Source organism: Cyprinodon variegatus, unplaced genomic scaffold, assembly GCF_000732505.1.
Source record: "Cyprinodon variegatus isolate N-32 unplaced genomic scaffold, C_variegatus-1.0 Scaffold255, whole genome shotgun sequence".
NCBI classification, from domain to species: domain Eukaryota; kingdom Metazoa; phylum Chordata; class Actinopteri; order Cyprinodontiformes; family Cyprinodontidae; genus Cyprinodon; species Cyprinodon variegatus.
In genome coordinates this window covers 411,812-427,549 of record NW_015150708.1, presented here as the reverse complement: position 1 = coordinate 427,549, position 15,738 = coordinate 411,812, and the positions used below count along the sequence as shown (strand labels likewise).

At 37.8% G+C, this 15,738-nt stretch overlaps 1 protein-coding gene across 1 annotated transcript in view; it reads left to right on the top strand.

Moving 5' to 3' along the window:
- adamts20 (ADAM metallopeptidase with thrombospondin type 1 motif 20) overlaps positions 1–15,738 on the top strand; it is a 134,184-nt gene that overhangs the window by 6,567 nt on the left and 111,879 nt on the right. The window contains exon 3 of the mRNA XM_015382335.1: positions 1,672–1,831. Coding sequence (XP_015237821.1) covers positions 1,672–1,831 — 160 coding nt within the window. The remainder of the gene's footprint in view (positions 1–1,671; positions 1,832–15,738) is intronic.

Genomic DNA, 15,738 nt, shown 5'->3' with positions numbered 1-15,738 from the left:
TAATTTAATATTTATATAATATTTAGTGATATGCAGCCTTATTCTAGCGTAGACTTCTTCAGCCACAGGACTACGACGAATAGGCACATAAATAACGCTAAATGCGGCAGTATAGGGGAATTAAAACCATTTCTTACCTCAAATTAGTCAGAAATACGTTTCTGCTGCCTATTGCTAGCCATGCCTAAACGAATGTGAGGTGGCAGAAGCTTCCGGGGGAGTAGCCTAGTTTTTTATGAAATATTAAAATAATGAATCATTAGTGCAGCCCCCGCAGCACCCCCCTTCCCGTGCCACTGGGGGGGAAGCCAGAGTACACAGGGAGAAACAACATGTGCATGGGAGAACAAGCAAACTCCATGCAAAATAATGAGCTGTTTCACCACATTTATTGTGAAAAATCTCTCCATCTGTCTATCACCTGTGGAATTTGTGGATTGTTTGCTTCAGCTTGGTAATAGCGGCATATTTAACCAGCAGATTTAGCTACATTCAAACCAAATTCAGTCTGCTCTGTTCTTTTATGGAAAACACAGAACTCTAGAATTTTTTTGTGATCATTACCGGTACTAAGCAGCAAATTCTGTACATGCTTAAGATAGTCAGGGAGCTCTGATGCTCCATCATGCATAATGTGGAGCACACTGGGGTCATTTTCAGATCCCAGACCTTTCCATAGCCTTAATAGACCATATTTTTCTCACTGATTTTTTATTTCATTTTGGAGTTTTAGTCCAGTGTAAAGAAGGTCTTTAAAACAGCAAGTTGGGTAAATTTTTGTACAGTGGTGTCTTGGAAGTGCATATTATGCGTATAGGTAAAGGAAAAATGTCATGGAAAGTGTCAAAGTTTGGTGTTTCTACTTGTCAAGATGTTGACTGATTTGAGTACCGGTAGTTGCATTTGTTTCATAAGTTTGTTATTACTCTTTTGCTCAAGACTTGTAATACTCCACAGGAAGGGTGATGAAAACCAATTGTGAACAAATCCTTCCACTCTAAGGGAACAAATACCATTTGTACCCATTTCCCATATCCGATTTGTAGGTTTTCCACTGTCAAATGTCCATCACCTGTGGAGATGGCTATGGTATAACGCTTCCGTAAAGATAACATTCCAGTATCCAATATCCGGCTTAAGTGTGCGCATGAAATTACCATGCAAACACCACTGGGCCTCTTGGCTCAAAGACCTAAGAGGCTTTGAGAGAGGCTGAGCTGCCAAATCAATATTAGCATTCCTCTGTCAGCAGCTCTCTCCTTTTATGATGATGTCACTCCTCCAACTGTCAGAGTGTGAGGAGGGAAACACATTTTCATAGTGAACACACTAACTGATCAGATGCATGAAACTGTCACACAGGCAAAGCAAGTCCCTTGCTTTCTGGTGCAAGGAAGGTGCACAATTTGTACAGTTTTTCTTGTACACTGGTGGCTAAAAGCTCAAAACTAACAGTAAACTCTGACATATATTTCTGATTCTGCACACTTTCAAAATGTTTTTTGTCATAAGCTTAGCCTTTTTAAGAGTGCTTCCCCAGATAAGAATAGCAATACTTTTGTGTCAATGAAAGTTAATTGTAAACTGAGCCCAAACAGCACAGTGTGCTTCGACATGCGAGCACATGCATGGTGCCAAAGCCATCAGTGACGTCTCTTTTCTCTCCTCCAGGTTGGAACATTTACGACACAGCATGCTGAATACTTCTTGGAGCCTCTTTTGAATGCATCTGGGGAGGAATACAATGAAGAGCACAACAAACCGCATCTAGTCTATCGACATGAGAGGAGAAGGAACACCTCACACCCTGATGAACCCTGTGCTGCCTCAGGTACCAGACAGCCTAACTCCTTTGCCCCTAACCACAGTCTGTCTGACTTTTACCCCTAAACACTTACCTCCTTATTAAGTGTGCACACTTGTATGAATCATGGCCGCTGAGGTTACCTTAAAATTAAAATTCATGTCAGTTATAAGTTTTCAGCCCTGATTTAGGTGTTTTTATAAAAGCCTCTTGACTTAATTAAGCAAAACTGGCTCCAAGCAATGCTTTGCTGTTTTTCACTTAACCTCTGTTGAAGAATTCTGTGCCAAGTTCTCTGACAGGGGCCCAGCCAATGTTAGAAATAATTACATTTAGGTTTGGAGTTGCATTTAAAAGAGCTAGAGAAATATTTCCACTTCATATCCTGCTTGTACACTCCTCTGCTTCCATTAGAATTTTTATGGTTGAGAGCTCTGGGTACCAGAAAAACCCAGTGTGACTGAGTTAAGTTTACATCAATGGAAGACCCTCCATGAAGTTGTCCTCAAAGGCATCTTTGAGGGTGCCCTTTTGTTGTTTAATGCAATAAATCTTTTATGGGCAGAGCGCTTAAGTAGCTGTTGTCTAAAGCCAGCTTTTGTTGTCTGATAGCAACCATTGTACGTAGAATGACCTGAAGAGCCAGGCCAGTGGCGCCTTATGATGCTTTACCCTTGCAATCTTTGGTCTGAGTGTGGAAAACTATTACTGCCCCCCCACCCTGGAACATTTAACTATACTCTCTCTAAAGAACACATTCGGTGAGGTCTGTGTGATGATCATTTATCAACTTTGCTGTTTAGAAAATAACACAAATCCTGTGCCTGGATTTTTACTCCTGTCATCTAGGATTGCTCGTTCGTCTGCAGGCTTTTTGAAGTTCCTGAAAAGCTTAGTTGGGGGAGTCCTCCCCCTTGTTTATTTGAAACCATACTTTTACTTCAGAAAGATTCTATCATCACTTCTTTGCTCACATCAGTATCTGTGAACCCTTTTTCCTTTATACATACTGAATAGTGCAAGCATGCACACCAGGCATAAATTGATACAGGCACATCTACACAATTTCTTGCTAGTACAATTAAGCAGGCAAAAGCTAAAGGTTATACAACTCAAAAGCCACCTTTATGTATGATGCATTCAAAGTACAAATTGTAGTTTTTATTTACTAAGTTTGTATATTTGTCTAATAGAAATGCTTGTGACAAAAGTAACTAAAGTACATACAGAATGGAGTTTTAAATTGTAATAAATTGGAAAGAAAACCAACCAACTTTACCCAATGTAAAAAAGTATTTGGCGTAAAATCTAAATGACTGCTACTACAACCCAATGGCAGTAGCAAATGCTATCAAATTACTTGAAAAAGTGTAGGATCCTACTATACTCGTACATAAACTACGTTCCTAAAAACATAGAAAGTTTACAAATATGTCTTTAAGTACTTTTCTCTTCATGTATGGAATCTGCTTCAGAATAAGCTACATTTGATGGAGCTTGTTCCTGTGAGCGAGATTAAGATAAGATACGATAGACTTTAATGATCTCACATTGGACATATGTATGACATATGTACATCTAAGGTGATTTATACACATATGGATTTGGCATGGTACATTAAAGTGGTACCAGGTAAGGAACAACAGTAATATAGTGAGATAACTATAACAGCTGACATTTTTTTATTTATTTAACAGATTATTGTACAGGTTATTGCACATGGTATTAAATAGTAATTGCTTTAAACATTAGTTATTGCACAAGTTATTGCATGTGTAGTGCCACATTGTAAAGTCTGATGGCAGAGTTTAAACTAATCCTAAACTAAATAGGGCATTTGAACATAAATGTTCTGAATGATATATTTGACCAACCTATTAAATCTCTATTGGAATTTGTTTTTTCATATTTTGTTGTTTCATAATATGAAAAAAAAAAAATAAATAAAATAAAAATATATATATATATATATTTTATATTCTTTTTTTTTTCTGGACGGAGCCAACCTGTGGAGCTGGATGACAGTTGCGTTTTGTATCTCTGCTTCTGTTTCTATAGCCCCATTTCCACTACCCTTTTGTGACAAATATGAAATATTTATATATATATATATATATATATGTATACATATGCATATATAAAAATATGAATTTTTTTTCATATTTGGTTGTTTTATAATAGGGCTGCCCAGTGGCGCAGTGGGTAGCACTACTGCCTTGCAGCAAGAAGGTTCTGGGTTCGATTCTTGGCTGCATTGAGTTTGCTTGTTCTCCCTCAGCATGTGTGGGTTCTCTCTGGGTACTCCGGCTTCCTCAGTCCAAAAACACGACTGTTAGCTTAATTGGCTTCTCTAAATTCTCCTTAAGCGTGAGTTTGTGTGTGAATGGTTGTAAGTCCTGTTTGTCTCTATGTTGCCCTGCGATGGACTGGCGACCTGTCCAGGGTGTACCCCACCTCTTGCCCATTGACAACTGGAATTAGGCACCAGCACCCCTCGCAACCCCACTCGGGATTAAGCGTGTAAGAAAATGGATGGATGTTTTATAATTTGTAAAACTTAATATTGAATATCTTTTCTAGCTTTTTTGTCCAGGCCAGCCTTGTAAATGAAATTTCAATTCTCAAAGAGCCTTCCCTGGTTCAATGAAGTAATAACAAATAAAACATCTATGTCAAAATGTACAGACTTAAGTCTAGGGGAATTTTGGCCAACTGTTTGTTATTAAAATGTCACAGCTAAAGCTTGATGCCCTGTTTGAGGCCATCTCAAAGCCGCTTGGTTTGATCCTCGTTAGGAATTTGACCAGGCTTCATTAAAATTACAAATTTTCAATTTATCATTTGAGCAATTCAAAGGCCATCTTCCTGCTAAAAAAACCGTATCTCATAAACTGATGGGCAGACATCTGTGAGTAGTTTCTTGTAGAATTCAGAATTCAAATACTTTTGGCAGGTTGTGAAGGCCCTGAAGCATCAAAGCAGCCCTAGGACATTCCCATACTAAAAATTATTTTGTCTAAGAATAGATGTGTTTTTTTTCTCAATCACTGTACTAATGTTACGTCAAATAAAAAAACATATCTACTTAATTATGATAAGCCAAAAAATACTTTTGTCTTGGTTGTCATCAACTTGAATACTGATAGTAAGTGCATTGTTGATTTGTCCAGGGTGCACCCTGCCTCTTGCCTAATGACTGAGATAGGAATGGAAGGCCTATACTGAGAAATGTCAGAACTGAAGCTATTTAGAACTTATTCTGGATTGTTTTCTGAGCTTCTAGGTGAGTGGTGGAATGGCTCTTGAATTAAATCTGGTACGCCAGCACCACATGGGAATGTTCCAAAGGCTTGGGGGAAAATGCAGTCCTATTCCAAGGTAATGGATGTCATTGAGTAGGTTTTTCATGCGTTCTTGAATTTCGTTCATTTTGACATTATTAGTTGCCTTTGATATCTTTGAGACTACTTCAGCCTCCAACTGTAAGCTTTCACTTTAGAAGTTTGGTACCAAATTGTTGCTAGTTAGGATTGAGATTTTAAGTCTCTTATTGTTGTTGGGACTATTGTCATCTTGGATCCAACAACTTTTCTTCCTTTTCTCTCCCTCTTTCTTTCATTATGTGTTTATAATTTTCATGACCTCCTTGTTATGTAATGTAGAGGTGGTTTATCATGCCTCTAAGCATGTTAAATTGTACATCTATTTTATATAATATCCTGAATAACAGTATTTTTTAGTTTCATTTGCAACTTTATATTAATTTTAAAATCCCTAAGTAATTCATAAACCAATTATAACAATTTCTTCTGTATGCGCATGATGCAGTAGGTATGAGGTAGAAAGAACTATACATTTCCAAGGACACCTGTGGCGCTTCATCAAAGGGAAAGCATGTAGACATAGAGGAAGAGGCATAAAAGATCTTGAGTTAGGATTATGAGGTGTCCCATGCTACAGCTCCTCAGCTTCTATCTGATAGGTTCCTGTCCCAGATTGAGTGATAAAAACAGGCTCTTTGAAGACCACATCAAGTCAAGACTAACACGCATCTTAACGGTAAGGAGAGCAGAGCACGCTCCTACTAGCAGGTCAGACATAACCACTGATTTAATGCTGTGATGCTTGGACCTGGTACATAGTTGCTGTTTCTTAAATTGGCAAATTGTCCTACTACGTAGGTTTGCAGTTGCAATTATTGCACATGTCTGTGATAGCTTTTGTTTTCAAGTTGCTGTGTGTTAGAAGTTATTCTTCTCATTTCATCTAAACCAATATCTAATCATGGCTGGAAGATTTTGAGATACATTTTGCATGTCTTACAACTTTGTAGCAAAGCTTTTTAAACAAGGAACATAACTCTTTAAAGGAGACGAGGCAATGGACATGATGAATAATTTAAGATACATTTTACTTCCCCATCCGGTTGCCAGTCTGTCCAATGTGGTCCATGACAGACAAAGGTTAAAAACCTAAAGCCTAAGTAAATATGCAACTGCAATTGTTTTGTAGTTGTAATTTCCACCTTCGTGTTATCTTCTGAAGGTCTTGCACTCTCCCTGGAAGCTCGTTCTACAGTTTTTTCAAGACTGGAAAGAGATCAAACCAGTGATTGAGAAAGCCAAAAATAGTCTGATTTCAAACATGAGAAGATTTCCTAGGATTCCTGCTTCTGGACCAATTGTAAATATATCCTGACACTCACAAAATAAATGGAGGATAAAAGGAAGAAAACTGTGTGGTCCTTTGAGTAAAACCCTGTTCAACAAAGTCTGCATCAATTTATCCATCCCTTTTCAAGTGGGGAAGCTGCATAAGATTAGAAATAACTTGACAATGTGATATATTTTAATAATCCTAAAAACTCTTGTCTATAAAAGTTTTTACTTTTACTTTACTTAAAAATTAAGGAAAATCCCTTGAAATTACACTTTTGGTTAAAAAATGTTTAATATATTTTTAGTTTATTATCATTCAAAATCACTAACTTTAGGATATACCCTTAAGATATTTGTATTTTTATGTATTTCATGAGATTATTTGGCTCAAGAACCCGTGATGTTGGTAAGAGCTGGATTCCTGTATTATTTTTGAAGTTACAATAGCACTCTTTGTTAGGGTCAGTCATCTTTATTACTCCTTTCTTCTCTTTCTCTCTCAATGTGTCTGTGAAGAGGGCTCTTGTCCAAAATCAAAACTGCGAACTGGAGTGCAGAGCGGTTTGGCAGATTTGAGACTTTCAAGTGGTTTGAGACACTCAAAAGGTTTTTTTAAGGTTCAAACACATGGAAATGCAGACTGGCTAAGTGTGCCCCACTTGTAATGCAGCTTCACCCCACTTGTCTTTATTATAATTTTTTTTTCTTTCTTATACATTTGCCAACAGGTGGTCATTGATAATCTTCCTTGGCTTACCTTTCTTTTTAGATACACTAAGAAACAGCAAAACACGTTTTCTATCAGCTTTACAAATATCATATATTTTATATATAGGTCTTAACGATTTAGCCAAACATCTAAATTGCAATTATTTTCAACCAATATTGCGATTTTATCTCGACTTTCCTTTCCACTAACCACAAGCTTTTTGATGTTTCATTTCAGGGTTTCTCTTTTTCATGACCTTAATAGTTTTCTTGTACTGAGTCCATTGTTGTAGGACTTTACTGTAACCTTTGTGTAAAAAGGGTTTGCTTTTATTTGCATGCATGGATCTGCACACTAGCTGCAACTCTCTCTAGCTTTCTGTGTGCCGGCATCCCATTTGAAATGTTTTATTGCCACCTAAAGGGCTGCAGTGAGAAAAGTTGTGTCTTACTCTTGTCAAATATTATCAAAAGTTAGTGATTCTGCGGATAGAAAATAAAGTTTTGTTAAATTGCGATTATATTACAGATGCAATTAATTGTCCAGCCCTAATATTTACTACAGATATGTAATAATCAGAATCGTTTGGGAACCTTTTTAGAATCTGTTGTTAGTTTACAGATGCCAGTTGTGGCTGACTCTGATTTTTAGAGCTGGAATAAAAAAAATAAAATAAACAAACACCACTGATAATATGAGTGACATACAGGAGCTAGCATTACATGAACACTGGTCTGTGTGCATGTTCTACAGAGTATACAGAGACTCTGACCCTTAGACTAACATCTAAGATTTTAAAATCCTAATAGTTTCAAATCCAGTACAATGTTTTATGACAAGAGAGGGCAAATTTTTGATAGAAGAATGATCAGAGAGTTCATCTTTCCTGCACTCATCAGACATGAGTCTCATTCTCTTTTGCTCTTTTACAGCTTCTTTGAACCACTGATATGTCTAGATGTGTCATATAAACTGCAGTAAACGTGTACATTGTTTCATACATCTCTGTTATTCCATTCATCCATCCATCCACCCACCCACCCAACCAATGTCTCACCTTTTCATCACTGATGGACAAAGTCCAAAATAGTTTATATGTCATGATGCATGAGATGGAATTGCCTACTTAGAAATGTAAGCCAGGATGAACTTGCCTATAACAACCAAAGGATAGCTGTAATGAGAGGTACCTTCAAGTTTGTGGCACTACATGTAAATCCCTTTACTGTCTCACAATGGGGAAATTCATTCTCTGCATTTTGACCCGTCCCCTTGGAGAGCAATAAAGGGCTGGTTATACTCCTGCAGCAGTGTGTCGCAGTGAGCTTGACGCAGACAGTTTTGATTTATGCTCAATATTGAAGCGTGGTCTGTGCTATACGCTGTGGGTCTAGATATGACCGAGGCGATGAGGAAGTGGAGGCGAGTTTAGTCCGACAACGGAGGGACATGACGGCAAAAAATAGCGGGGATCCAAGTGGAAAAAGGGTCCCAGCGTTCTCGCGCACCTCGATCTTCTAGCTGGTCAAACTTCACGAGTTATTTTCCGCAATTTTGGTCATAAAAACAAAACAAGCCGCCCTCATGTCTGTGGTTAGTTACAATTTGGGAGAGGTACAGCAGAGTGTCTGTGGAGGGGGCGGGGATGGCTTTTTGTTCACTGCGACACCTACGCAGAGGACCTGGTTTCGAAGTATAAATCAGCCTTAAGGTGTTAATGGTTTTGGTCAGAAACACACATTGGAGGATGTGGGGATCGAACTGGGGAATTGCAACTTTCTCAGAGCACAAGTGCACTGCTCTAACCCACTAGGTTAACACTCCCCAAATGTGTGGTAGGGCATAAGTGAGGCCTTTTGTGCCTCATTACCCGAATTGTGCCAGATAGAGCAAAAAAAGCCTTCTCTTGACTGCAACATTTGATCAGTAAAGTTTTATCAAGTCAACCATGGACAAATCATCTTTAAAGACCAAAGTCTTTAATGTTTGGAAGAGGAATGACGAATGACGCAAAGTCAAATTGGCTGTGATGGGAAAAGCCTGGACACATTTAGGCGTTTCTCTGTTTAACCCATCTCTTCTGAGCTGCCCCACTAAAAACATCCCAGAAAAGAGAAAGCAAGAAGGCATACAGGATAGGGCTCAGAAGCAATTTCACGTAGAAAGATATTGGAGATGTGTGGTCATGGATGAAGAAGATCACAGGCTTCAAGCAGGACCATGATTAGATAGATTGAAATCTTGACACATAGTCCGATGAGCAACAGAAAGCAGGTTTATGATGGCATCAATCATAAACCTGCTTTATCCTGCAGACAGCACTGTAAGGATAAAGTTCTTGGATTTCTCTAGTGCATTTAACACTAGACTGACTTATTTTGTTAGAATCTCCAGAGGGTTCAGGTGGAGACACCAACAATCGCCTGGATTGAAAACTACCTGACAAACAGACCACAATTTATGAAACCGAAGGTTAATTTCTAATCCAGTAGTCAGAAGCACAGGAGCACCACAGGGGACGATGCTCTCACCATGTCTTTTTACTCTGTATATGCCTGATTCCCAGCACAAGAAAGAATCCTGTTATCTGCTGAAATTAAGTGCATCACAGATGGAGAAGAACAGTACAGGGAGCTAGTGAACCATTTTGTGGTATGGTGTGGAAACAATCATCTCATCCTGAATATCAACAAAACAAAGGAGTTGATTGTATATTTCAGAAAAAACAGGAACAAGTTGAATGCTATTAAAATCACTGGAGAAATGTAGAAGAGGTTACCATAACAATTTGAACTGTTGTATTTCAAGGCACTGCATGTTTTCAAAGTTTTTTTATTTTTGTTTTTTGTTTTTACGGCACTGGTGGCTTGTTTTTCTGACAGTAGGCTGAAAGGAAAGGGAGTATGAGATAGGGGTAGAGACATGCGGCAAAGGACCACGGCTCGGATTCGAGCCTGTCGAGTCAGCTGTGTCAAGGACTAAGGCCTCCTTACATGGGTTGTGCGCACAAACCACTGTGCAACCTGCACACCCATGTTTCCAAAGTTTTTATTGCTTCTCCACAAGTCTGTTGAAAGCAATGCAAAGCACAGTATGCACACGTATTTTACTAAGTGAAGTTTTGTTTCAAACCTGTCATCTTTGACACATACAAATACTTGACTGCTATGCATTTGCCATTGGTGTCTGAAAGATGTCAGATAGAAGTGGACTGATAAGGACTTTTAAAGTGTTTCCTTAATGGAACATGATAGTTTGTTATTTTAGCATCCAGGACATTGGCATATACCTGTCTTCAGCAGCTTTTCTTTGGTGTTTATTTTCATGCAGTGTTGATAAAGCATCCTAGTGTCATTGAATGAGCTGTCCAACAAAAGTTAGGCCTAAATGTATTTGTTTTGCTTAATGCAGAGATTTGGCAGCAAGAATTTGAACAACCCCACAAGTTCTCGTTGACTAATGTGTGTAGTGGTTGTGTAGGTTTTCTTCCTCGTTAGCACAACCTGCTGTTTAAAATACATCTTGGGTAGATAGGTGTTGAGTGGGTGACTCATTTTTAAAGTTGCAGAGCACCTTGACGAGACGGGCTCTGGATTTCAAAACATTATGGAAAGAAGCACACCTTACCCGAATCACAACAGACCTCCGACCTTTAATGACAAACATCCCACAGGGTACGGTCTCTGAACCTGCATGTGAATCCATGTGTTGTCCTTTGAATAGAGATAACCAAAAAAGATGAGGGTGTCTGCATATAGGGGTAAATTCTTTCTGTCTTCTGTACTTGCTAAAATCCAAGCAGACAGGCCGTACAGTAATAAAGGAAACTGTGCTTTATTTTTTCTAGGTCACTTGCTGCAAATATAACTTAAAGCTGGACATGCTGGTGGCTGGTGGCATGACTAAAATAAGGAGTTATTAGTATTTTATTTAAATGTCCTATTCCCTTACAGATGAAGAATTTAACCTTTCCTTGAACTGCCTTGGACAACATAGGCATAAGGTTTGTGGTGTCCAGAATGTGGAATCTTCAACGACTTCAGTACATTACATAAAGTTATCTTACCTCTTAAATTATTTAAAATTTTGTCAGGTTTTAACAGCACACTTTGTAATACTAAGGTAAAAGAACAACAGAAACTGGAGGATAACTTCCAGGTGAGTCCTGTTGTAAATCTTGAGAAACAACAAAAATGTAAAGTTAATGGGTGAGAACCAGTTAAACAGAACAACTATAAGTATGGGGATGTGCAGACACTCCGCTGCCCTCTGGGAAGAGGCTTTGCAGCATTTGATGCAGGTCCAGCAGTTTCTGCAACAGTTTCTTCCCCACTTCCATCAGACAGCTGAACTGTTGAGAAAACTCTGAATCATGTCACAGACTCTGCATCACACTGATAATACCAAACCAAAATACCATATATATATATATATATATATATATATATATATATATATATATATATATATATATATATATATATATTAGGGATGCACGATATAATCGGCCCCCTATCGGTATCGGCCTGTATCGGCCTTAAAACTTGAATATCGGACATCAGCCACCACACCGATATTTAACTCGATATTTGATCAGCTTCTAAGTTTCTAAAGTCTAAAAAAAAAATAAAATAAAATACTACTTCTTCTTCCTCTTTTTTACAGACTTAAAAACTTCTAAAGACGAGGGAAAAAATATTGATACGTTATAATATCACAATATCTTCATATGCTGATATATTGCCATTTAAAAACACCATATCAATCTCTTTTACTAATAAAATATTGCTACATGTCATCTTTATGCTACGAAATCCCCCGAAAATTCACAAAATTTTGCCATATTTTTATATGTTGATATATTGACGCGGTATCGATCTATTTTACTAACAAAATCTCACAAGAATTTGCAAAATATCGCGAGTTTGTAACAGAACGATGAAATTTCACGAGATTTTGAAAGTAAAATAGATCGATACCGCGTTTTTAAAAATCTATTTGATATCAGCATATGAAAATATATTTGAGTGTATTATTTTTTTTTCAATCTTTATTTATTTAGTTAACTCAGTAAACAATACATTCTAAGGCAATATGGAATATAAAAAAAACAAAAAACACAGAACAAAAAAAACAAAAAAACAAAAACAAAGCATAACACCATAACAGAGCCTGTATATAGTTATGTAACAAGAGTATATTATTTTTCAAAGTGTCAGAAATGGATCACAAAAGTGCTATTTTCAATGACTACTTATTTTTGTCCAGATTTAACATCAGTATCGATATCGGTTATCGGCTGCATGAGTTTTAAAATATCGCCATATCGGATATCGGCCAAAATCCCAATATCGTGCATCCCTAATATATATATATATATATTAATGCTCTGAACTTCCATATCAGTGCGTTTTTGCACCACCTTTTTTCTCCCACACTTTTTACATTTGATCACTGCTGCACTTAATGGAATGGAAATGTCTGAAACCTGTACAAAACGAAATTGCGTTTTGCATACACTGTGTCTACAAAATGACATAAAACTGGTCTAAATTGTGGTCTAAGTATAAGTTGTCTTGTACGTATCAAGAAGAAAGCTATCATTGAAATAAAGATGTAAGAAGTAACTTTTACAGTTTACAGAAATGACATAAATGGCACATCACAGATGTTGAAAATGGGCCAAATGTACAGTAAAAGACTGTGTGTAGTGGAAATTAAAAACCAATTAACACTGTATGGCAACTGTCTGCCAGAAATTCACTGAACACAACACAAAACCTTGAAGACAAAATCCCCACTCTGTCACATGCCTTTGCCAGAACAATGTTGGTTTTTTTGGTTTGCTTTTGAGAGAAAACACAATTACCAGAGGAATTAGAATGTGGAATGAACTAAATACAGGGCATGATGGGAAGACATCTTGTCACAAAGCCTTCAGAAAGAGTCAGAGGTTTACTTCTCAACAGTTTAGTTACCCCAAACATACAGCCAGAGTTAAAATGAAATATGCGGCATTTTCAGGTTATAATTGCTCATTTAAAGTTAAAGCCTGGATCCAGTTAAGTATGTGGATAAAGACATAAATGATTTAAAGATTACATAATTCATGGTTGTAAAGTAAGATGAAGTGAGAAGAAACATTCTGCAGTTTGTGAGAATGTGTGTAATTTGTCTGGGGAGTCTTTGGATGAGGCACCCTACTTATTGTTGGAAGCTGCTAAGTAGATACTCAGAGGAATGGAAAATAAATCCTGTTTTTATGTGTGATTTTTTTTTATCTAAGCCCTGGCCTGCACTGCATGTGTCTGTCATGTGTCTGGATGTGGTGACCTTCTAATCTCAAGCTCCACTTTAGATATAATGATTCACACTAGCTTAGTTTGGTGTCTTTTCTTTAAATCTACTATGTTGCTTTTAACAGAAGATGGTTGGGTGTCCAAGATTATGAAAAAATCTGTACTATTCTGACTACTGTCTATGTCATTGATATGGTTCAATATGTGACCCTGCCTATGAAAACCCAGCTAAAGTCATTTTTTGGTGAATCTCAACTTAATGTATAAAACCATTCTTAACATTGTGTAGAATGGTTTTATACATTAAGTTGAGATTCACCAAAAAATGACTTTAGCTGGGTTTTCATAGGCAGGGTCACATATATAGCTGCTAATAATTGAACACTAAGTCAATATCATGATAGCAGAATCTTTAGACAGGGCTTTACAGAAGTATATGCAGTCAGTAACTTTAATAGCTTCCATGTGTCTGCCTGTCCAGAGGCCGTGGCCTCCATGTGTTGTTTTAGCCGCTCCTGAGGGGGATTTCAGCTGCAGCTATTTTCTGACACTGTCTACTGTCTGGCTATGCCCAACATATGAGTCCATTTGAATCGTTAGCATAATCGAAGGGACTGTGACCAACTATTGGGTGCGCAGGGTGAAATTCAGAGATGAGTTGCAATGACAGGTTTGAAGCATCTTCCTCTGAGATGGATTGAGGAAAGCCAAGTCTAGTTGGCCAGATATCCATTAGTGTTGTCACCCCGGGCTGTGGCTGTTTATCATAGAAGAGCTGGACATTACTCAAAACTGTTGCTTTGTGCATGTCAAGACCAAAGCAACTCCTGCATTTTAAGTTGATTTTGTAGGATAACTATGGGTCATCCTAGGCTTAGTAAGGCTTTGAAAAACAGCTACTTATGTGAAGTTAATTATCTTAAAGGGAACAAAAGTAGAAAAGCAAACACACTTCAAAGATATGACAATGCTTTGAGAAAAACTCATTATTTTCGGACATCTGTAATCAGCTTCAAATAGAATATGTGAAGTGTTGGCCAAGTGGTTAGACCAGCATGCTTGTGCTCTGAGAAGGTTGCTAGTACCCAGTTTGATCCACACAGCCTCCACTCTGGGTCGCTGAGCAAGACCCTTAACCCCTGATTGCTCCCCAGGCGTCGCACAGTGGTAGCCCACTGCTCCCCAAAGGGATAGGTTAAGATGCAGAAGTGAATTTCTCCATTGTGACAATGATGTTCAATAATTTCTATTATATTCATATTATATGTCATGACAGGATTATCTTTGTTTTGTTTGGTTTTTGGGGTTTTTTTGACAGTTGGCTGACAGGAAAGGGGGTTTGAGAGAGGGGGAGAGACTTGCGGCCAAAGACCATGGGTCAGATTCCAACCCGGGTCTGCTGCATCGAGGACTAAGGCCTCCGTACATTGGTCGTGTGCGCTAACCACTGCGTCATCGAAGCAGGCTCGTGAAATCTTCTATTCACAAGTGGAAACCATCACTTCTATTCATTACCCTTGAAGTCAGGAACTTGATTTAAAAAGTTGCGAGGCATACTTAAGTCTTATTATTGACAATATAAAAGTCTAATTAATAGATTCAGGATGTAAAGCTTAAACCACCAATTGCCAAGATCCATATTTTTAGTTTACACTCAATCTCACATGCTGACACTTAAAGCATAGTTATTTAATCCCTGGGTGAGAAAGGCTTTGTTGTTTTATTACTATAAAATCTTACACGGGAATGTTTTTCCTAATTTGACCAAGAAAAGCAAAAAATGCTCCTGGCCCATTCTTGTGAAAATCCGCAAGTACTGTTCTGTCTTTTTGAAGTCTGAAGTTGAGTTAATGTCTGAACTCATTCTTTATGGGAACTAAACTCTATTAGTTCTACTCTATGTGCAGAAATCCCACATCTTTTAGTGTGGTTAAAAACTACACCACTTTACTTTTTAAAGCTGTCTTTGGCAGAAACAATTTCTTGCCTTTGCTGCTACCCGTCTAGCCACAGAATTGCACTTAATTGTACTTCTGTCTGCAGGAATTTGTAAGATTTATCTCTTCTTGAGTCACACTATCAGGTTATTCCAGTAAACACACTGTCTGACCTTTTATGGAGGTAGAGAGAAACCTATATGTCTGGGAATAAAGCTTAAACTCTCAGCAGGCCACTGTTAAAGAATGTCAATTTGCTCAATAATTAAATGTGGATTTTCCTTTGTTGTTCTCACAGGCCAACACAGAGACAAACAGGACAAACAGCTTT